Here is a 23645-nt window from a genome sequence, read left to right on the forward strand (position 1 = left end):
ACACCCCCATGAGGAGAAAGGAACTGCAAAAGAACTCCATGTACAATAACCTAGTGGGGATGGGGGAACAGAGAGGCAAAATGGCACCTCCACTTTGCAACAAAACAGTGGCTCAGGAGTTGGGATATCACTTCAACCTGCTTTTTAAGTGTCTCTGCACCAGCTCATACACTGGTAGAGATACATCTACAATGAGGGATTTTAATGGTTTAATTTCAGAAACTACCTGCAGTGTAACAAAGTTGTTGAATGAATTATCTCAGCGAGTTATTTTAAAAAACCCACAACAGCAAAAAAATAAATCAAAAGAACACTAGAAGAGCTTGTTAAATGTCACATTAGCAAACAGTTTAATTTATTAAAATGACTCCAGTACACCTCTGTGCTTCTACAACAAACACGCATTACACATAACAGGTAAAACACAGTAACATTCTCCAGTCAGCAGTTCCCGGCTCTCAGCACAGAAACACAAAAACAACAGTATCTTACATCACCTCCCAGCTCAACCTTCTTCCACCTGGTGCTTGGGGCACTTCTCTGAGGAGCAGGCAGGCAGCTGAATGCAAGTGTGTGTCTATGCTTCCTGATCAGAGGTGGCGAGTGCAGCCCTGCCCTGCCCAGAGCACAGAGCCAATGCCCTGCCCAGGCTACAGGCAGTGAACTCATGGAACACGGGGAGTGCCATCCCACATTTCCATCTCTCTAAAAATGGGACATCTACAGGATGGGCGTGGAGAGGTTAAATTTCTCATAGCATGAAAAGACACTGGCCCAAAAAGGTTTGCACACCTGAGTATTATGCTCATAAGAATTACGAGATTCATGTAAGTCTTTATAAAGTCCTAAAATACAGTTATGGTAATTCAGGGCCAGTCTTTTCTCTTTTACTGGTTAACTTTACTGAATCAACTTGACCTGGAATTTTAACAGCAAAGCAAACATGAAAAGTTAATAAAATCAGAAGACACTGAAGGTGTAAATACAGTGCAAGTGTTGGTACAGTCTCTTTGACTGTTACAGCCTGATAATTTTACATTCTGTGCTTTAATTTTAGGGAAAAGCATAGATGTTGTGTTTCAGAACATACATACTAGCATATATACATGTATACATCATACACACTTGCTGCAGAATGCAAGGGCTTCCAGTGGCATATGATTCATAGTACCAATCTATCACATGCAGGTTTGTTTTTTTTTCATACAAAATCAAAACAGTTTTAGAGGTGGCCCTCCCCCTGCATATATAAGTATCCATTAAAGTGTATTCACATGCATTATTACCAACTCATTGATTTATGTTAACCAGATTTATTTAATTTTTTTTAATGTAAGCTATAAATTATTTTAGTTGCAACACCTAGCCAGAACACTCCAGTCACCACAGTACTCCTGGGTTTTATGGTAACCAATACCTCCGTTGGCAAAACATTCTTAATAAAATGACTCAAGTTTTGTTTGCTTCATATTGCTTCATTTTTAAAAAAAAAATTATGTACAAACATTGCTGTTAGTACACCCCAGATCTGCTGAAGTGCAGTAAACTATGAGAGCTCGTTATTCAGAAGCACCTAGACTTTTTTTGATATTAAATGGAAGCCATCAGCAACAAACATTGTATGGAGAATTCATCAGGTGGATGAACAGTGCACATCAGTGAGTATGAGATGAAACTGTTTTCTAAACAGCTGGTAGCCTTCACAAAACAAATTATGAGTGATGTAGTCAGTCCTGCTGAGACAGCAGAAGGACATAAGAACACAAGCGACTCAAGGGTCAGTGTTTATCCATATTAATGTAGCTTTGGTTCAGAAATTCTTTAAGTGTTGTAGAGCACCTGGTTTAGTGACAAAACACATGCATCTCACAGTGCTAACAGTATAATGCTAATAAACTATAAACTGCAGCTTTCAAATATTAATAGCATTTAATAAAAAAATTTACAGAAATATTCTTGTTGACAAATGTGCAGTACAAATGCAAGCTCCTTGGCCACAACTCTAATTGTGTGCATCAGTTTTGTGCTGGCATAACAGTGCAAGTGCTGGGATTCAAGTATGATTTTCCATGTTTATGTTAAGCAACAGAGATTACATGATGAAGTTTGGGGGATTTTCTGCTCACAAGGCCAGGATGTGAGAATCAAGCAAAGCAATGCAGCAAAGGAAATGTTTAATTTCCCTCATCTAGAAGGCATAAAGGAGGGAAAACACATTTCACAAGCAAACCATCTTCACATACCACCAAGTTATTGCTTCAGCCAAATCAGCTGTACTAAAATACAGGACTACAGGTTGCAATCTAATCTGCCTTCACATGAAGAGAAGATGAAATCTACAGTGCAATTCCTCCATGAAAAAGGATCAAATTGCAACACCAGAGTCCTGTTTCATAGGACAGAATTTATTAATCATTCAGTTTTGCCTGTGAATTAATTTCATTTGTAAGTCAGTTAGATCACAGTCTAAAGTACATTGTTTATATTTCTGTGTTTCTAGAGGTACTACTTCATATCAATTTAGGTCTGCTCAACAACAGAATATAATATGAACACTTGTTTCCAAAGAATTGACAAAATTATTGCTGAAATTTTTAGGGTCAAAATTAAAACTTATTTCACCAAATCAAGACTTTACTCCACTTAAAAAAAATCTGACATCCTATTAATTAAAAAAAAAAAAAAACTCTGAACTTATTAGGTTTTTTTTTTTTTTCAATTAAATAATAATCTAAGATTTTACAAGATATTCACATTCAGGCAACTGTCTCCTGACTCATCTGGCTGAATGACAGATGCCATAATAAAAGCAAGAACACTACTCACATTCTTCCTGACAGCAGTGATTAGTGCAATTTACCACTGCACTACACAGTTTTAATAGTGCAAGGTGTGCCTGCTGACTTTTCTCACAATCACCTGCTACATGATCATTATTCTCAGATGTCTGTATACCTGTAATTTTCATTAGAATGTTGGCATTTATGTTAACACTTATGAAAAGCTATGGCTTTATCCATGAAGTATATAGCTTGCCTAAGCAAAATTTTTGAGCCATTTATTAAAACAATAAAACTGAATTGGAATGAAAGTTACTTGGTTAAGCCATAAGCTGTGTTGCCACTAAACTCAAGATCTCAGGGTTAGCTACAGAACACCAATATGTGTATTTGTGCATCTGTTACAGTCTTTAAAAGTTTATTTAAAATGTAACACTGATAAATTTTTTTTTTTTTTTTACATCTAAGTCTAATAATTTATCTCATTTTTTGCAACAAGGTAAATTGCTTGTATCGAAAGTGTCATCTGAGTATCGCTGTATTACAACGTGACTGGGACTGTAAGAAACCCATAAATGCACACGTAAGAAGGCACTTGTCTTCCAGTAGTTCAAGTCAGAGAAGGCCTTACCCAGACAGTGGCACCTTACAGTTTGAAGGATTAGCAAATGTCCCCAGGCTTTGCCACAGTCTCAAAACCTGTCCTCGTGTCCCTGGACAAAGGTGCTGTGTGTGGTCTATAACACCATGAAGCTCATGACAAATTCCAGCAGTTTCTGCCTGTTGCTCTGAGGTAGGAACGTAGTGCCAAGTTCCAAAATGGTGTCTTTCCTCTGCTGAGTCTGCTTGAAAACCTGAAGCACAGCATGAACACATGTAAGCATCACCATGTTAAAGGAATCTTCCTTCTTCTGAGATTAAAATGTTATGGTCTATACTAAGATTTCCCTCATTTACAAGATTTCTTTCTTTTCATTTCTTGAAGGCTTAGATGGCAATGCCTTGAGGTATTATTAGAATTCACTCAAGGTTGAAGCCCTTCAGGGGTTATGGAAGAAAAGAAATTGAGAAATAAGTACAGTGCGTGATAAACAGCCAAATCTTAACAGTGAGGGAAAAAAGAACCAATCAAAGGCATCTGATTGAAAGTGGAAGCACTGTAAAAACAAGAATTCAGATGCTATGCTATAAAAGGTGCTCAACAAACATTATCTAGTTCCACTTTTCATTCTGGCTTATCCTGCTGCTGGAAAATGATGGATTCAGTATGTGCTTTCCTCACAGCTATTCAGTCTACAGAAAGAAAGCTTTACTTGGCCAACTATTGCTGGATTATTCAATACACTGGAATTTAAAGGCAAAAACTTCAAAACCCATACCCAGCAACATTTTGCCTACACGTCAATAGTTTCCAAATTATAATGCTGTATCTTATGTGGCATTCAGGAATCCATGCCAGTCTGATGAAAGAAAAACACTTCACTTGCAAAATCTAGACGGGTGACTGATGATTTGAAATACTAGTGGTAAAGTACAAAACTAAATATTTATCTTAAAGAAGACCTGTATCCTCATGGTGAACACTGAAGGTGTATAAGGATGGTTCTTCTGAAGCATCAATCACTGCTAAGCCAAAACTCAATAACTAATGCTTTTTTAAAGATTTAAGTAGACTTCAAAATTAAATTTAGCTGTTACTGAGCACAGAACATGCTCTCAGCCTTTCAATATTGTTCAATAGGGACACAGAGTAGAACAGAGGAACTTCATTTGTTGTGAATAAAAATGTCTAGTCACCCATCCATCCAGACAGAGGATTCTTGCCTTCCCAGAGGCAAGAAATGCCCTGTTCTGCAGCTTGTGGTCTCTGTTACAGCCCTCAGCCTAAAGGAAACCAAAATGCTCCAAACCCACATACATTTCCACAGATATAATCACTGATTTTAAAATTACACTAAACAGATTCCATGAAATGTCCAAATTGTGCTCATTATTGAAATGAAACTTAACAGTCCCCAGCTCTGAGCCGCAAACACTTACTCCAATTTCCTTGAAGACTTTCACTGCATTTTTCACATGACTGTAGGTAGCACTCTCAGCTGCAAGAGAGAAAACCCAGAGATAAACAAACTGAAATTCAATTTGGGCTACCTTGTGGTAGAAAGAATAGAATGCATCAAACCCAGTTCCAAAACCAGTTTAACATACCATACACAGCAACATTCCTCTCTGTCCTGCTTATTAAGTGCCTGTGTAGCTTCTGAATATATTCAGACTCTAAAACAGGACCACTAAAATTGTGCACAAAGATGACAGCAGAGCTGTATGCCTCCAGTAATGGTCCCAGTAACCTCTGCAGGAAAGTGATGTACTGCTGGTGCTCCTGAGACTGGCTCACCTAAGGAAAGGCAACAAAAGGTTCAGTGACAGAGACCAGTGGAAACCAGAAATGACCTGCAAGGCATAACATGTTGAAACACCAAAAGCACAAAAACCTGTACAAAAACAAGTGTGGGAGCACAGCACAAAATGGGAGCATAGCAGAAAAAAGAGGCTTATCACGAGGGACAAAACAAGCACTGAACATTACAGACCAAGGCTATTTTTTCCTCCTCCAGAGTATTACTATTTTCCCAAGATAAAATTAAAGACATCATGCTGTTCTGGAGCCAGCAGAAGGGCTGCCCTACATTCACAGAGACAGACAGAAGTTTTCATGTGTTAACAAGATATCCTAAAGTGTTTGTGTCAGCTCTGAGAAAACTAGTAATATACCTAAAATCAACATAAGCAATCTATGAAGTGAAACACAGGCTGAATATAAATACCAGCTGGATGTGCCTCTTTTAGGCTGCATGTAAGGAATAAACCCAAGGTACTTGAGTCTTTTTCAGTTTTCAGGACTCTAACCCTTTGCTCCTCCACCTCCCTGTAAAGACTGTTTATGTTTCTTTAGCTATTTTCCTCATGTGAAGGAGACAAATGGACTGTACAAAAATACTAACATTGCAAACCAACAAAAACCCACCCACCAAAAAAAGTTATCAGTACCTGTCCTGAATAACCAAAGTCATTTATAACTCTCACAAGAGTGTTCAACATTACAAGGAAAATATTACCTTCAGGTAGCAATCTCTCTGCTCCTCTCCAAAATCACTGTCTTCATCTTCCTCATCACTTCTCCAAGATAATGGCTCAGGGAGTTTTTTATTCCACTGCTGTTCTGTAAGACTGGGGCTAACATCCTCCTGATCATCCTGCTTAAATTTCAAAAACAAGGTGGTAAATAGGTAAAACTCCAAATCCAGGCAAGCAATAGGTTTCTTTTATAATTTCATCTCTGACTTAATGCATTTATTAACCACCATTTAATGGATGCAGGTGAGACTCAATTATAGGCAGCATTGAGAAAAGGAGAGAGAAGAGACATTTGGTGAAAAAGACTGGGTTTTTTTCTTGCTTCCTCCTGGGTGTCAAGGTTTGTTTACTGTGCACAAAAAGAAAAAGTTTATGAAGCAAAGACATGCTGAATCAGCTGCCTCCACTCCTAAGGTTTTCTTTGCACTGTGCACCTCTGGCAAACTGCACCATACAGAGACTCCCCTACAACCCTGAAACTGCAAGCTGAGGAGTTTTACAGTAATTCTGAGATCAATGCAAAGGAATTAAAGAATGACAAAAGGTCTGGACTCCTGACTCCCTGTAGAGTGGAAAGTAAAAAAATCCATGTAGCTATGCTACATTTGAAAGGGCTCCAATAATAAAATAAATCCCAAGTTTCAAGACAGTACAAAAATAGGTGTCTTCCTTAGTAGCCTTACTGGTAAAATGAAATTACACACAGAGTCATGAAGCATCACAGGCTGACTGTACCCAACTGTCTGACACTTAGGAACAGAGGAGTGAAGCAGCCTCAGTCCTGGCACATTGTACAAGCTTTCAGTAACAACATACACTTAGAACAAGTCTCACAACTAAGGAGCATAAACCACCCATAGTACAGCACACCATCCTACATCTCTGCCACTTTACCTCAGCCACCAGGAGAATGCCATACTGGATCAGCCTTTCCACAGACTCGTGGCAAACTTGATAGATCACCTGGCAAGGCTGCACAACATAAAAGGAATGCAGTGAAAAAGTCACATTCATTACACCCATTACAGCAACATCATTCCCTGCTCAGTATGAATATTTTAGATATAGCAGAATTATTTCTTTTATGCAAGCTGTTAAACTTTTATCAGCATAATCCCACTGCACCACTCTTGTGTTTATCCTGGCAGGCATTAAAAAAAATTGTAGTGAAATAGGATATTTAAAACATGTCCAAGATTTTTCCAAAATGCATTACCACTGGTAGAAAGACACATTAAATATTCTCCCTTTTTAATAGCCTCTAACCAAATTTTAGTTTGTTAACAGTTCTGGAATAAAATCATCATAAAATTAAAATTATTGAAACTCATAACAGTGATCTATTTGGAATTTAAAGGAAATGACACTTCCAAGAAATTCTCTTACGTGTTTTGAAATGGAATAAAAAAAATCCAACTTCTTTTACATTATTCATAATAATTTAGGAAATATTTTCTTAGTTAAAAAAATAATAATCAATTATTAACTCTGAAAGCAGAAGGAAAATATTACTAAAGAACTCCAGTATATGAGCTAACGTTACTACCCAGACAAAAATACTAAATTTGGCTTATGCTTCTGTAAAAATGCACAAGTCAAATATGAGTACAAATGTAAGAGCTAATTGAAGAATCTCTAGAATTTTAAGCAACTTCTACACATAAGAGAAAATAACATCTAGCACTTAAAATTGGAAGTATGCAGTGTCTGAAAAGTGAGATAATATCAACTCTCATCAGTGTTTTGTAACAACAAAAACTGAAGTCAGGCCATGTTTAAAATTTCCACTAAGTACCAGGTGTGGCACAACATGAGAACTGCACTCCTATGCAAATAAGGGATATCTTTAGAATATGGAGCCTTACTTCCCAACACAATTTCAATCACCTGTGCAAACTCACAGGAGCTGGGTACTCACAAAGACTTTTGTTTCTTTAGGTAAGAAAATAAATAAATGAATATTTTGGGCAAAATGCAAATACAGCTGTGATGAGCTAATGACAGGAATGATACAGAATAGGTTAGAGAAGCTGCTCTCTCAGCTTCCCACAACTCGAGGTGGGCTTCTTAATGCTGCCTTGCTCAGGAAAGGCCTAAAGCACAGCAGAAACGTCCCAGGCCCAGCCCAGCATCACCCACTTCAGCACTGGCAGGAGCAGCAGGTGGAACTCAGCCACTGATACCCATCACCATCACACTGCATTGACAGTGAACAGACACTTGTAGAAAGCATCCTGTAATTTTAAAGTAGCAAGCAGAACAGAAACTGGACCATTAATGCAATTACTTACCAAAGACACAGAGAATTCATTGGAAAGCAAGTAGCACAAGCTGGCAGCTTTTCTGACCAGGTGCTCTTGACTGATTAAACTGGGAGAAGCACCACTGGTACCATTTCTGTACCTCCTGCTCTGAATCGCGTGAAGACTGCAGGCTGGAGCAGAAACAAACACAGGCAAAGTTTTGAGTTGAAACAGGAAGTGAAAATTTGTATTAAAGGAAATAACATGAGAAACTGATGGGGATTTTTGTGCAGATACTCTGACTTCAAGGGTTACACAGAAGTCTTTCCCTGATAAACCCCAAAACATACCAATAACAGCCTCTTTAATGAATACATGAAGTATTCCATTGCTGTAGAAGTTGAGCTCAAAGACAGCAGGTATTGTGATGCTGGGAGTGACGAAGAACTCATTGTTTCTGCTTGTGTTTGTGATATTTACACAGTTCCCCAACAAGTGGATGGCATGCATGACAACATCATCTGAGTTCCCTGAAAATCCCAAGTCAAAGTCACGGGCTAGGACCTCCTCCTTCATAGAGAAGAAATCTTCTACCAGTCTGGAAAGATCAGTTCCCTACAAATAAACACAGAATCACAGAGTTAAACAATTTTTCTGCACAGGAATCTATCAGTAAACCACATAATCAGGTATATATCAAACACAATACACTAACCAATAATCCAAAGCACAACAGTCATATCAGAAAAACTGATTTTCACTGAGGTTTTGATGAAGTAGTTCCACATGTTTTGAATTACATGCAATTGTATTTTACAGCCATGGAACTATTTGGGAATGCAAGGTTTTTCTTTGCTTCTTGGTTAATTTCACAGCCTGCAGAGACATGAATACCTCAAGATACCTCAAGACCATGTCAGAAGTATCATGTTTCCATTACCTATGCTATAAAGTGAATGATCAATTAGCTGGGAATATTGCACTTAACAGAATGGAACAACTGGTGTGGAACATGAGGAAAAGACTTTCCTCAGGCAACTCCTTTTCTTGTTTTCTCTCAAGATGGAGTCAGATCACATTGTAAAATGCTTATTTGATTCCACTGTTTTAGGAAATTGGAAAGACTGGACTGATGAGAATGGTAACACTTCCTCCACAAGCGGGATTATACAAGTGACCAATATTTTTCCATTTGTTCTCAATTTACAAGCAATAAAATCTTCAGACTTGAAGGACTTTTAGAAAAAATACAAAACAAACTTGTAGGAGGAAAAAAAAAATTCTTCAAACTTTCATGCACAAGACCTCAGGTAAACATTAGTATCATTCTGCCATTGTGATAGATTATTTTAATACTGAGAAACAGTAAAATCAATTTGGAAATTAATGGAACAGTTTCTAGAGTATTCAGTAGTGAATGTGTTTTGAGATCTAAAAAACAACCCTAACACAGTAAATGAAACCCATGTAATCTTTAATAAAAACATAACATTTTGAATTACAAAGATATATTGCCACAAGAGCATTTATTATCATCCCATCAGTAATGGCTTGTGTTCAAGCACCCACTGTTAACTAAAATATCAGCACTCAGACTACCTGAAATCCACTTTAATTCAAATGCCTCTTTCTTTTTTTAATCAGTATCATGCAATAGTAAAATCCATACTTTTTTTTTAATAATTTAATAAGGCCAAAACAATGTTTGGCTATTTAAGCAACACAGAAGCCTTACCTGCCTGTGTCTGTACAGCAACAAACAGGCAACAATGTGGGTAGACATCACAGCACAGGACTTGTCAGCAGCTAGAGGTGAAGAAGATAAACTTGCTGAGCATCTGAGACATTCCAAATACCATTACAAATGAAAGAGTACCCACTATTTAAAAGACAGTTACATGGATGTGGGCACAGAACTGTACCCACTGAATAAAATACAAAGTGTATTATGTGTATCTAGAAACAATATTAAAAGTAATCAAAGTAACTTGGACTAAGAAGGCCAAATAAAGATTAAATATTTACTAAGGTAAGTACTGCTTCCTGTGTATCTCTAGTACCAAAAGCCACATACTACTGACTGAAGCATACATCACATAACCTATAAAACCTGGCAACACTGGTCCATGCAGCTAGATGAGCTCATATATGATCTCAAATAATGCCATTAAGACACTCCAATAGCTCCTTACATGAAGAGACAAGCAATGAGTGCATCAATATGACAATCAAGCACTTCAAAGTACAGAAAGTTTAGTGTACTAGTCCAACAAACAGAATAAAAATCTTCTACTTGATCAGAAAAGGAGTTTATTAAACTTTGAAGAGAAAGGAGGGAGACAAAGGATGGAGAATTGTCAAGATTATGTAAGTCATGAAATGATCACCTGGATGGAGACAATTAGGAAGTGTGACATTACTACACAGAAAATTCATGTTTTAGCAAAACCAAACAGGCAGCTGACAGCTCCAGTGGAAGGTGTCACTGCCCATGGCAGGGGGGTTGAAATGAGATGATCTTTAAGGTTCCTTCCTATCCTCATCACCCTATGATTCTGTGGTAGTGATACTCTTCAACACTTACTGAACAGAATGTGCTCAGCCAAGTTGGATATCAGCTCTCTTCTGAAGGGTTCACTGGTGATATCCCTGGAGTTGGGCAGTGAGGCTTCTGCACCTTCATCCACAGTATCATTAGGTCTGAATGCAGAACAAAAATAAACATGATGACATTTGGATTCTGATCAAAACAATATAAACTGATTTTTTTAATGTACACTTAACATTAACTACAGCACAAAATACCACTACAGTCTGGTAGGGGCAGAAAATATTATCAGCAAAAAGCTCTACCAACTTTTCCTGATTATTTCTTTGCACTGCAGAACAATCCATGGTAAGACTACCAGAAGAAAAATTGCAAGATTTTCTATGGCTACTCATGACTTTGCTGTAACACCAATTGCTCTTTTTTCTTCAACAAATATGGACAACAGTAGAAAAAACAATTTACCTGAAAGACAGAGTCCAGCTTCTCTACAAACTAGAAATGGTCTTTTGTATGGACTTACAACTTTCTAAAGGTACAGAACTGACTTTGCCCCCACCAGGACCACATAGGTTTGTGTAACTACTAAAAAAACCAGCTAAAATGTCTATCTATGTAACAAATGTAGAACTAATCCTTAAGCAGTTTTGCAGTTCTGACAGTCATCTCCTTGAAAACAAGGAGTACTCAACTCACAGGTCCTATTTGCTTTGGAATTATTCCAAAAACCTTGTGAAATGTTTGTGAGGTTTAAAAACAAATCCTTTACTTTTCCCTAAGCATGGCATTTTCCCCCCTAAATTATTCCATAAAATTTATAAACAAACCAACAGAGATTACTTAAAAAAAAAAAGTCTACCTAAATTTATTGGAACAGAGCTCATCAGGAAGAATGTAACTCTTATAATAAATTGAATAAATTGCAGTTAGAATTGCCTAAGTTTTGCACTTTTCTATAAACAATTAGATTATCCATGGGGACTTCAAGCACTGCTTGGAATGTAATACAGAACACTAAAAAGATAAACTAACAAATGAATCCCAACCTGTCCTCCCTTTCAACAATACCCCAAAAAAAACTCTACCTTGATGGAAGTATAGCTGGTAACAAAGCTTGTTCCAAAGAAAAAGGAGCAGGCACAGGTTTTTGGCTTTGGCTGTTTACATATTCCTGTTAAAAAAAAGGCTCATTATTTTTTATACTTTTTCCACCTTATTCTTGCATGCAACTAATACTGCTATTACAGGAAAAAGGCAATTATTCAAAAATTCAACTGGTTAAAAATAGCTCACACTAAAAAAGCAGTAATAAGGTCAGAGATATTAAAAGTTTTCAACAGCTTATTCACTTTTTACTTTATGTTATGCAAAAAGTAGACTTCCCACAGCAAGGAATCTGTACTTCATAAAAAAACTTGCAATGAAAACAATACATAACCTCTGTCAGCACCCTGCTGTGAACAACTCCTTTGAGATGAGTTCCACGATTAAATTAATGAGAACTGCCTCATTAACGTGAATGAGAACAAAAGCTAGCACCCATTCAGAACCAGCATGGAGACTGTAATTATTGCTTACTCCTGCCTCCCTCAAACACCAGGAGAGAGGGAAACACTGCTGTACAAAACTCTGGTTGCAAGACACAAACTAAAGCCCCCAGGAAGCAGGCAGGGTACTGCATGCTTGGAATTCCTGAATCCCAAATTTCTCAAAAGCCAAACTCCTCTCCTTATAGGTTAAAATTTACACTCTTCTGTTTTCAGGACACTGTGTTCCCTCAGTTTCTGTAAAGAATGGGAAACTAAAGAGCCACTTAACCTGCTGGTCAGGAAAACAGCTCCTTCCCAGGAAAGCTGCTTAAAAGAGTTCCACAGCCTCTTTCACACACTCTTCTGCTTCCAAGCCTGTGCTCATAGAACTGCAGATGCCCAAAATTAACCCCCAAAGCTCATGTGCTTTAGAAAAACCTGCAGTGACACAACTACAGTTACACTTCTCCAAATGTGAGCTAAGGCACACTTTAAGGATTTTTGTCATTTATCACCATTCTAAGGCACAATAAGGAACACAGGTACAAATGAGACCTGACAGAGGCTGCTGGGAAGGTACAGAGTGATTAGCTTTCACTAGATTAAGAGGGCAGATAGCCCTCCTTTCCTTACACTGATCCAAGAAGAGTTGTTAACTCCCTTCCAAGAATAGCCCAAGCCTTCTCCTTTGGAAGTGAACTGGTATCTTTCCCTACTACACTAATTATAATGCAGTGCAGCTGGTCACAATAATTTCATGCTGTGGTAACTGAACCCTCCAAAGCTCTCCAACCCTACTGCTTTTTCTGAGAGAAATAGGGCAGAAAGAAGAACACCTAATTAATTTGAATAATGTTCTAGTAAGTTGTTGTTGCAGTGCTTAATCTTATTAAAGTCACACTACAAATAAGGTATACTGTGGCAGAATACAGATTAGTGAAATAGAGATTAGTACCAGCATATTCTGCAAAGAGATCTGAGAAAATTTAGAGTAAATGCAGATACTGCCACACTATCCCATTCCCTGAGAAACTAGGTAATAGTTGTGAACTAATAATGAATGATGACTTTCAAAGAATATACAGATTTTCATGATATATTACCCATGACACTTTTATAGCTACTAATTTTCTTAGCAATTTTAAAAATCCAGTGAGATAAATGCCCTTCCTCAACCAGTGCAGATGTCATTAAATTAACTGGAAAACAGTATTCAGCTTCCATCAACTCCAAATGTTGTTCAACTCCAAATGTAAAGAATTACTAGACAGTATTAGGATCATTTTACAGATCACTTGTTAAACAAACAAATAACCCCACCAGAAAGAATACTTAGACTGTTTCAAAACTAATATATCAACTCTGAGACTATTTCAGCTTAATACAGATGTGTCCAAAGATTCAAACACTCATCAAAAACAGAGATACTTTTGTCCTGCCAGAATGGACTGCATCAGATAATGCTAGTGATGATAACCCACAATGAAAAAATCAAAATAAATGTGTCCCACTATTGAAAAACCAAAAATGTCGAACCTTCAAAAAGAACTTTAAGATATCAAACTTACTCTTAAGGAAAATGGTTGTGCAAAATCTACTCTGACACACCCATAATTCTTCCGCAGCATTCTGAAGACTCCTCTAGCTATACTCCAAAGACTTTCATTCTTCTTAGGCTTGCCCTAGAAAACATAGGTGGTTGTTTTGCTTTTCTTCCACTTTGCAATTAAAAGGTTATGTTTAAAATTAAAATGCATGCAACAGCAGACAAAGCAAGCCCAAAGCTTTTGACACACCTTATAACTTCAAGTACATCTAGAGAACTATTTTTCTCTGTGGATATCCCCTTGAACATATTACTTGTCATGTCATGAATTTGCATTTAGAAGATTGTCACCTGTACCTCAGCACTCCCTGTCAGAGACATTTTGTGACTCACGGCTCAACTCGAACCCTGAGTCCATGAACAGAGGACTAGCACAACCTTTAACTATGTAATAGGTTTTCCTGCACACAAGCAGAAAATCCCCTAGGCAAAGCAAGTTGTTTGATTGCTCTTACCAGCTGCTCACTGTTATAGTGACCTTCAATTATGCGATCATAGGAGATTCCCACAGGTATAATTAGGACATCAGGAGTAGCATTTGAGAAGAGAGCATCCACCACCACTGACAGGAGACCTGCTCTAGCTCCAGATGTCTTTCCACTTCGAGACCGTGTGCCTTCCAAGAATATTTCTAGAAACTGCTGCTGTCTCAACAGTTCTTCTATGTGCTGAATACAAGAAGATTGGAAAAGAGAAAAAATAAGTAAGTATCTAATGATACTGGCATACATATATATATAATAACATACAATTATATTTCAGGTATATTGTTGGCAACCATTTCCTTTTAAAAGCAATGGAAGATCATGACTTGGCATGAGTACTTGTGGGAAAAAACCCCAGTAATTTATGCCTGACACAAGCCCAGACCTATGTGCAACTGAATTTGCATGAATATACAAGCAGTATAATGACATTTATTCAAAAAGCATCTCTAGCAATGGTTGATGCAGTTGATTCACATTCATCTTTCCTTCTGGTTCCCCAGCACATCCCATCTTCCAAGATGCAAATACAGCTACTACACTGAATGGCACAAAGGATTACATCAGCCCATCATGAACAGACTTCCATTGTATTAACTGAATCAGTGTAGAGATGCTTCACAACAAAAGACATCAGTGAAACAAGCATAAGTTAACTCAGAGAGCATTAATTCCACATTCTTTAATAAGGATTATGCAAGGTGGATATCTGCTCATCCTCAAAAGAGCTGAGCATGCAGTTTTCTTAATTCTATAAATTCAAACCTTCATACAAAAATGAATCCCCTTTTACAGCATAAAACTTAAGACAAATTTAAAGCAATAAATACATCTCCAAAGTGATGGAACTCACTTTTCCCACTTGCCACCCAAGTGAAACACTGCCTACAGAAAGAAAGACAAGAAATACACACCACATAGAGCAAAGCTCTGTACAGGAAATCCTTACGACCGTCAGGGTTCTGATCCAACTTCCGACGAATGAAAAATCCTCCCAGCTTGCGGATCAATGTGCTACACACCAAAGAAGGATTATACTCATTGATTTCAGCTTGCAGGAAACTACTACATCTCCAACAAATAATTTCTTGCACACAACAGGGATTCAAATAACTGAAATTCTTAAAGACTAAACTGTATTACACTACTTGCACATGATGGGACTACACAAATTTCTATTTCACTTATGAACTGGCTTCTTTGCACTGTCTTGCTCCACTTCACTGCCTTGACAGGTCACTGACCAAGAGGTTCTTGCACACTGAGATGCTGGTGACCCATGTAAGAGTTCACCTGAGCTGGCCCCAGTCCATGCTGTGCTGCACAGCCTGCATGCCCATGGTGTGACGCACACTCCCCTCAGCTGCAGAATCAGCTCACCCAGCTGATTTTAACAGAGTAATCTGCAGGCAGCTCCCACTTGGCACCAGCAATTACACCACCTGCATGGTCCTGCATTTATCTCACAGTGCAGCAAGAAGTTCTCATGAGGATATCCCTTCTGCTTGACAGAAGCAATGATGAATAGGGCTGTTTTCTTGAAACAAAATCCTTTATTGGCTCAAAAGACCAAACAGGAATATACTTTTCTGCAGACAAGATGCTATGTGTGGATCATGGGCCTGCTGAATGCTGCAGAACTCAGGGTGCCCAGTGCCTAAAGTAATGTTAAGATTATCTATGCTAAACTTTCTTTCTTCTGTTGGCACTAAGAACTAGCATTTCAATTGCTAATTTATGAATGCCTTTTTCACTGGGATTTTTACAGACCAGCACCTACAGGGTGTAAAACACCCTTGAAGCCAAGGCAGTCCCCTTCTTTCCTCATCATTTCCTATAATATCCAGTCATTCTTTAGATACCAAATATGCCCAAATTCTGTCTAAGTGGCAAAACATTATCTAAAATAGCTCAGGTTCTTCAGCCACCAGAAATATAATCTAAACACAGGCTCAAGGGGAATACTTTTCCACAAAGTATTATTCACTCAGTACTGTTGCTGCTCGTTAGCCAGCTCACTAAACTGCACGAAGAGCTGTCCATTCACAACTCTTTCTCCCTTATCATCTTTCCTTACTCATCTAAACACTCTGAGACTCCAAAAAAGGAATATCCTTTCTCCTTACCCTACTAAGGCTGTAACAGAGTTTCTCAGAAGGATGTTGTGATGCTCCCTCTCTGAACATGTCATAGGAACCAAAGTAGTTCTACATGACGGCCCAATAACTTTCAGATAATTTTACACTTAAGACATTTTGTGCAGTAGATCAGATCCCACCACCCCAGTCTTATTTCAAACAAGGAGAGGTTATTACCTGAAGATGGGGATGTTGAGATTGTTCCCTGCAGCTATGTAGGGTGCTTTGATGTTATGGCAGAAAAGAATGAATGTAAGCAGCAGATAGTCGATGTGGGATTTGTGAACAGGCAAAAAGATAAGAGGCAAATTCATCTATGGTGGGGAGAGAAGGAATAAGATACAAGTCAGTTGGTAAGAAACATGGAATATTACTCCTTTTCTAAATCCACTGTTGAGATTGCTAGCATCATCTCATCTAAACTGATGGTATTTTCCAGTTACCATAATTGAGTTTGTATACTTCTGGTTTTCCTTCAGCTCAGACAATGAGAACATTTTAGTCAACTTGTCTTTAGTATTAGTTTTCATGGACTGTAGTTTTCAATTGTATCCATTACATTAACAGTGTAATCATTGTTAATATAATGGAAACAAATACTCCCAGTTTCTTCAGACTCACAGCTCTGAGACACTAATCAAACAATTAAAGTGATGTGGAAAATCCTCACTGACACGAAAGTACTGGTAATTCTATTAGATATTAGCAAGGATTTATGAATAGTGAGTTTCCCAAACACAATATTCAAAAAAACCCAGAAAAGAACAGAACTTTTTTATTTGTTTCATTTATCTAATCAATATAGCTAAGGTAAATCCTTCAAGACAAGTTGATTCATTTGAGTGTAAAGAAAATGGTAGCATTCAGGAGGTTGTTTGACCAATTTCAATAAATACTGAAAAACTGGAAACAGATTTCTAGCAAGAAATGGGAAAAGTTGTTTCTTAAAGGTTTTTATTCCAAATCAAAGTGAAAGCGAAAAATCCTGACTAGATCTACTAATTTATTACTGGCTGCCTCAGCTCAAAAAGCAGAAATTATGTTGAATGCAAGGTCATCTGAGATAATGATTCAGCCTAATAGTTAAAATTTGATCCTGAATCAAAGGTGAACTCAGAGTTCACATAGTATTTTAGGTTACACAACTCTAGGAGCATATATTTAATTATGAACATTATTTCACGGTGTTCTTATTGTATTTCAGGTACAATACAGTTCTACCTACAATTGCATTTCATACAGACTTAGTGGAACTCTCACAAAAAGAGAAGTGCTGCAAATATTATTAGAAACTACTTCAGAAATCCACCTTACTGCATTTTCCCACCCTCCCTTACCTCTGTTGCTGCTTTGACCATTTCAATTTGACCTCTGTGGATCTGGATATTCCAGAAGAAGCTGTTAAACAACTTCAGTAACACCCAGCCAGTCAACCTACAGGAAAACAAACGCAACTCAAAAAACGAAAATTACTATAAAATCCAATTGTTAAACGAGGTTTTGCCTATGGTTAGTAGCCACATTTCAGCCTCCTGCAGTTATGACAAAAATCTTGTATCAACCTCAGTGAAGGCTGTGAACTAGGAACATGACAGAGACAAAATCATCCCTAGTAGTAAATGTAGATACCACAGGAGAAGATTTTATCTAAAATAAGACTCTCCCTGAGATACTTATATCTACAAATTATAACATTGAATAGGCTAATGGAAAAATTATCTTTTGGTCTGTGATGCTGCAGATAGCTGTTCTTGCCCATATGAGCCTGAAATAACAAATGCTGCCAATACTGATCCAAGCATTAGCACCAAAACTAGGTTTGTGAGAGAAGGAAAAGTTTGTATTTAATCTTATCATAAAATATATTCCTCATAAAGGCAGAAGACTTCTGCTGCATCTAAAAATGAAGAATAACTACTATTTTTGTTGGCATTATGCAGAAAGAGCTTGTCCATTCTTCCACTCACTGACAATAGTGATGAGACATTTTTCTTACCTGATTAAAGCAGGGGACACATTTGCTACCATCTCCTGGAGAATTTTCCTAGCTTTTTTCTTCACTTTGTTGATAGCTTTAGGATCTGTCTGAACAAAAGTGCCTGGAGTACTTGGCTCAGAAGCTTCATCTACAATGGCCTTCTGGACTCTAATATTAAAAAGTAAAGATTATGAGACAGCCCCACAACAGAAGAGTCGAAAATACAGACAACAACAGCTAGGAATGAGCTACATATTATTACAGGAGTAACTTGCAAACATAAAAAGCATCCACACTAAACTATTGTGTACTCCAAATGCATTAAACTTGATTCAGTTTTATAAGCTCTAATTTAAGAGGCAGGTGATGACTGAATGGGCTCAAAGGTGACTACATGAAACAGTACATACACAATTCACAGGTACTAATATTAAAATATTAAGTGACTGCCAATTTTCTGAAATGGTTAATAAAGTTAAAAATTCAGGGGGAACAGGTGCAGTCTCATTTTTGTTAATGCTTTCTTTTTCATGCCACAGCAATTTCACATACCTCATTAGACAGATTTATGCAGTTGCTATTTTGAACTTCTAGATTATTTTTGCCCTTGAATTCTCAGTTTTACCCAGTCTAACAAAATTTTATACAGGCCATCTTCCCCCCTTTAAAACATACCCAAGAGACAGTAAGTGGCTTTAACACACCCTGACTGTAGCACAACACAGTCTGCTTTACTTTTCAAAAGCAACACTATCATCTTCAGATGTGACTCAAGCTTTAAAAATTCAGGAGAATTAGGAATGTTAATGTAGGCAGTGTGTGCCCTCTGACAAAAGTAGCCTCAAGGAGCAAGCAGGTGGTTGAATTTCTTTGTGTCCAAAGAAAACTGACACCTGAACAGCTGATCAGGGGCTCAAGATGCCATTTAAAGTGAGGCATATGAAACAGAAAACAAGCCCCACAAAATTAAGGCTTGGTACTCAATTCTACAGCCTTTTTCCATTTTTTGCTGTACTCTCCAGGTGTACACTCAGCATACTCCAAAATGCTGCTTTCCTATTATCTGAAATACTGACAATTTCTGATGACTGCAGTATGACTTCAGTGGTAATGACTTACATATGAATTAGATAAACAGAAGTTTGAAGAGCTCTCATGTATCAATTTATTTTTCTGTGTACTGTCTGCTGTTCCCCCACTACACACCATTCATTCAGAGACCTGTAATCCTTAAACCCCCCTCTTTTACTATTCTAACAGAAACTGCAAGCTACATTCCTGAAAGACTGTGCTAAAGATACTGCATCTACTAGCATTTTAAATAGTCTGATTTTAGAAACTGACTTGCAGTTTCTAAATTAAGGCATATTTTAATGTAGTATAAATTTTTAAAATAATTAATTTTGTGTTATCTTACCTGCTGCTATTCAGCACATTTTCTGTCAGATTCTTGGCAAACATACCCTTATGAACATCTCTCTCTTGCACAAAAAGGACGTAGCAAAAGCGTCTCGCAAGCCACCCTCTGTACCTACAAAAATATGAAGGGTATCTCAGTGTGATCCTCAAAATATTTTGCTTCCAAAAACAATAGCATTAAAAACAACTAAAAATGCAATTAAGAAGCAAAAGTAAGTAAAATTTTATAAATGGCTGTCTAAAAGCTTCTGTATCTTCCAGTAAATTGCCAATATCTTCATGTTATAGATGAAACAACTCGTGCATAGCACAAAACATCTGAGCCAACATCGGCACCCCTTCAACTCAGGGTGACACTGGCCTTAAAACACCCAGAGAATCACAGGAGTACAGCAACCAAACCAGTAGATACATTTTGTCTGTCCCCAGAACCAACTCGCCAGCTCAGTGAGGCCAAAAGAAGCGATAGTGTTGATTTCCAATTTAGTGCCCCTTTTCACCAAGGAAAGTAAATGCCCAGCTGAGAGGTTTGTCAACTTCTTCAAGGAACACCAAGTCCTCTTGGGAAAGCTGCTCACGTAAGCACAGGGTAAACTCTCACAAACACTTTGGAAAATGTGCTTGCATTAGCCATCAAAACTAAACCCACTTTTTTAGTTAGCTTTTCTTCCTTTACAGTGTCCTCAAACACCCAGCCCTATGTGTCTTCTCCATTACTTCTCCTAGTAAAGTTTTAGCAAGAGTATAACCACAAAATAATCAGTAAATCTCACTACAAATTCAAGTGTTTAAGGTAACTTATGAAGACAGTCCCTTGTTTTTTAATTAACCCTGTCCTCTACTCTCTCAGTCATACAAGCAGAAATCACTTGAGAAAATGTTATTTGGAATATCCAACATCACAGAAGATGCCTGTGACACAGGAATGGCTTACACCCCTTCCCCCACAGTGGATATTCATCACTATTCCTCTCCTCACTCCCTCATTTACCAGGACAAGCCACCACTTATACAAACCAAACACCTGGGACCCCCAAACAGCAGAGATGATGTGATGGGGCAGAATTAATAGCTGGATGAAAAATTAAATTCTGGCAATTTCTAAGCCCAGAGCAATAAGTATTATGCAAAACTCCTGTCCTGTCTGCTGACCTGCACCAGGGTCTGCTGGTGCAATGCCTGGCTGCTGCTCCAGTGAGTGTCCCAAACTGAACCATGGGTGACAAAGCTCATGGTGGTTTCCATGCTGGAGCCCCGCCAACGTCTCACCCGCTGTCATCACTCGAGTTACTGATCTTGGCTGTTAAACCTCCCTACCACACTTCAGTAAATTTATACATGTGTTAAAAACAGCAAGGAAAGATGAGACAGAACTTTTACACTGCAAAAGGCCAAAGCCCTAGAGTGAACTGTAATTAAGATGGGTACACATGCACGAGCCATGGGCACACCGCGGCATGGAATGATCACATAAATTTTCAGACCAGCTATTTGTGCTGTCAGAGAAGACTGGTGACCCAGTTTTAATTGCTTTTTTCCTTTATTCCCCTTCTCTTTAAAGTTTGAGAGCCTTACTGATTTTTCTAGAAAGCAAAGGACATGCTTTCTGACAATATTCTTTGGTAACTATGAACATATCAGAACAGCACACAGCTATTGCAGGGATCTGTCAAGGTATGAAAGCTTCTACATTCATTTTACAGCTTAGACATAATGTAGTTTAATTGGAAAAATCTGGTTTCTGATCATGTATCAGTAAGAGAAGACAAAAATGACACAGAATGGACCAGTCAAGAGACATTTAAAACTGGCAGTTGTACCTCAGATAAAGGCTCTCAGTACATTACAGCATGCTGGCAGTTAAAGAGAACCCCTCTTGCTTTCTAGAGCCAGGGACCTGTGACTGTGTAGCCCATGAGACATCAGAACTTCATTAAAATTGCCCATTTTCACACTATAATGACACTATATTTCTCACTATTCTGAGCTAGATGTGTTTATTTCAGAATAATTCATTAACCCATATTTTTTTCTCCTAATATTTCCAATTCAAGTAACTTTGACCATTCAAAACCATTCAAGCATTAGACTTTTGAAACTGATTTTTAAAAAGTAAAACAGTATTTCTGTTATTTTTCTGTACTCCAAACTACAAGCTCAACTCTTAAAAAACCCATAATTAATATAAATTTAATAAAGACCAGCTTCTAACATTAGCTTTCTCCCTCTCAAGCACACACAATGCTGCCTTTCTTTCTCTCAGACCCTTTGGCTCATTTCTTTCAGGCTGCTGGCCTCTCTTTGTTTGCTCTGACTCTACAACAAACACTGCAGGACCTACTTATGCTAATGATTACTGTAAGAAAAACTTAGCAAGCATTATTAACTTTCCAAAGAACAGAATATTTTTGTGCAATTCCAGTATCTTCATCCCAGAACACAAGATATGATTCCAACAGCGCAAAGACCCATCTTCATTTTTGAGATTTTTTTTTAATTATACCACACTTTTCAGAACCTGCACTCTGCCACTGAGACAGAGAAGAGACAGATTCATAAGACATAATCAGGTTAATTGCCATAAGAGGTAATAGTCAACACCTAACTTGTGAGCCAGATCTGCTCAGTAAATTAAAGGGCAGCCTGAAGTCATTCTGCATAAGGGAATAAATTGGGTGCCCTCAATATTATGCCACAGATGCTGCTGCCATTTGTATGAAAGAAGAAAGAACTTTTTTTGTGAAAAAATTTCGGGTTTTTTGTGAAACAGGTTTGACCCCTACACTTCTTGTCTATAACCCCAAAGGACTTTGCCCAGTTCCCAAATACACACAGCCAGATTTAAGAAGCACGATACTGAAGTCAGCAGCAAATCTCTGCATTTTAGGACCATGATATATACCAATTCAGTCCAGATCATAATAAAGATTTCTCTGTCATAAAATCAGAGCACACTGAATTTTAAAAGCAAAAGAAACACTTGCTACAATACCTGGTATGTGTTTCATTGATATATATGACATTACGTAGACCCAAAGAAGGAATACTAGAATTGAAGAAGTTATCCTGTAAAACCAAGAAAAAAAAAAGATTGATGGACTATTTCATTACATAAAAATAGCTTTGTCTGTTACATTTCATCATAACATTTAAGATAATCCAATGTTTTTCATTTGTACTATAAGCAAAGCCAAAACCAGAGAAGTGTTGAACCTGCCTATACAGTACACAAACTCCTAAAATGAAAATGGAATTCTAATCACTATTCCCAAGTCCAATACTTTCAAAGCATTCTCTAGGCTTTACTGTGTGGTTGTACTGTTAGACTCTTCAAGCCACAATATTTCAGCAGATTCTGATGTAATATAGCAGGACTTATCATAATACAGAACTCATCTTTGAGACAGAACTTTATTAAGCCACACTGGGCATTACTGTAACCACCAGCATTTGATGCTCAGTCTGTAGAATCCAGTTTGCCAGCAGAACAAGCATCATGTCACAACAGCCCAAGGGTCAGGATATCCATCCATGGTTAGGTGGCAAATCTCCATATTCCTGCTCTGCCTGAACAACAAACTCAGTCCAGCCTTGTTACAGACTCCACATGCCAAGGTATTAAGTGGGGTGAGTTTAGGAGCACTTCCACAACAAATATTCCTTAGCAGGAAGACCTAAATTCTACTCTTCCATAGTCCAAGTGAATACTTTGACCAAAAGGTTGATTTCTTTCTACCTAAATGATATAGAATTATAAAATTGGTACCTTGCCAGCAGTGAA

At 37.8% G+C, this 23645-nt stretch overlaps 1 protein-coding gene across 9 annotated transcripts in view; it reads right to left on the reverse strand.

Annotated features, from left to right (window-relative positions):
• Positions 1–333: 333 nt before the first annotated feature.
• GPAM (glycerol-3-phosphate acyltransferase, mitochondrial) overlaps positions 334–23645 on the reverse strand; it is a 30172-nt gene continuing 6860 nt past the window's right edge. For 8 of the 9 annotated variants that reach the window (XM_071446033.1, XM_071446031.1, XM_071446032.1 and 5 more), the window contains exons 5-22: positions 22857–22930; positions 19863–19976; positions 18464–18613; positions 17805–17901; positions 16645–16781; positions 15244–15343; positions 14300–14512; positions 13807–13920; positions 11795–11880; positions 10746–10861; positions 9897–9967; positions 8512–8776; positions 8210–8352; positions 6813–6890; positions 5900–6040; positions 4989–5178; positions 4821–4879; positions 334–3634 (exon numbers count right to left, since the gene is read on the reverse strand). In XM_071446033.1, the coding sequence (XP_071302134.1) occupies positions 3518–3634; positions 4821–4879; positions 4989–5178; positions 5900–6040; positions 6813–6890; positions 8210–8352; positions 8512–8776; positions 9897–9967; positions 10746–10861; positions 11795–11880; positions 13807–13920; positions 14300–14512; positions 15244–15343; positions 16645–16781; positions 17805–17901; positions 18464–18613; positions 19863–19976; positions 22857–22930 (2265 nt within the window). In that variant the 3' untranslated portion in view covers positions 334–3517. The remainder of the gene's footprint in view (positions 3635–4820; positions 4880–4988; positions 5179–5899; positions 6041–6812; positions 6891–8209; positions 8353–8511; positions 8777–9896; positions 9968–10745; positions 10862–11794; positions 11881–13806; positions 13921–14299; positions 14513–15243; positions 15344–16644; positions 16782–17804; positions 17902–18463; positions 18614–19862; positions 19977–22856; positions 22931–23645) is intronic. The other variant, XM_071446037.1, reaches the window with a different exon arrangement.

This window comes from Agelaius tricolor, unplaced genomic scaffold, assembly GCF_023055355.1.
Source record: "Agelaius tricolor isolate 1412-34295 unplaced genomic scaffold, bAgeTri1.0.p SCAF_22, whole genome shotgun sequence".
NCBI lineage: Eukaryota > Metazoa > Chordata > Aves > Passeriformes > Icteridae > Agelaius > Agelaius tricolor.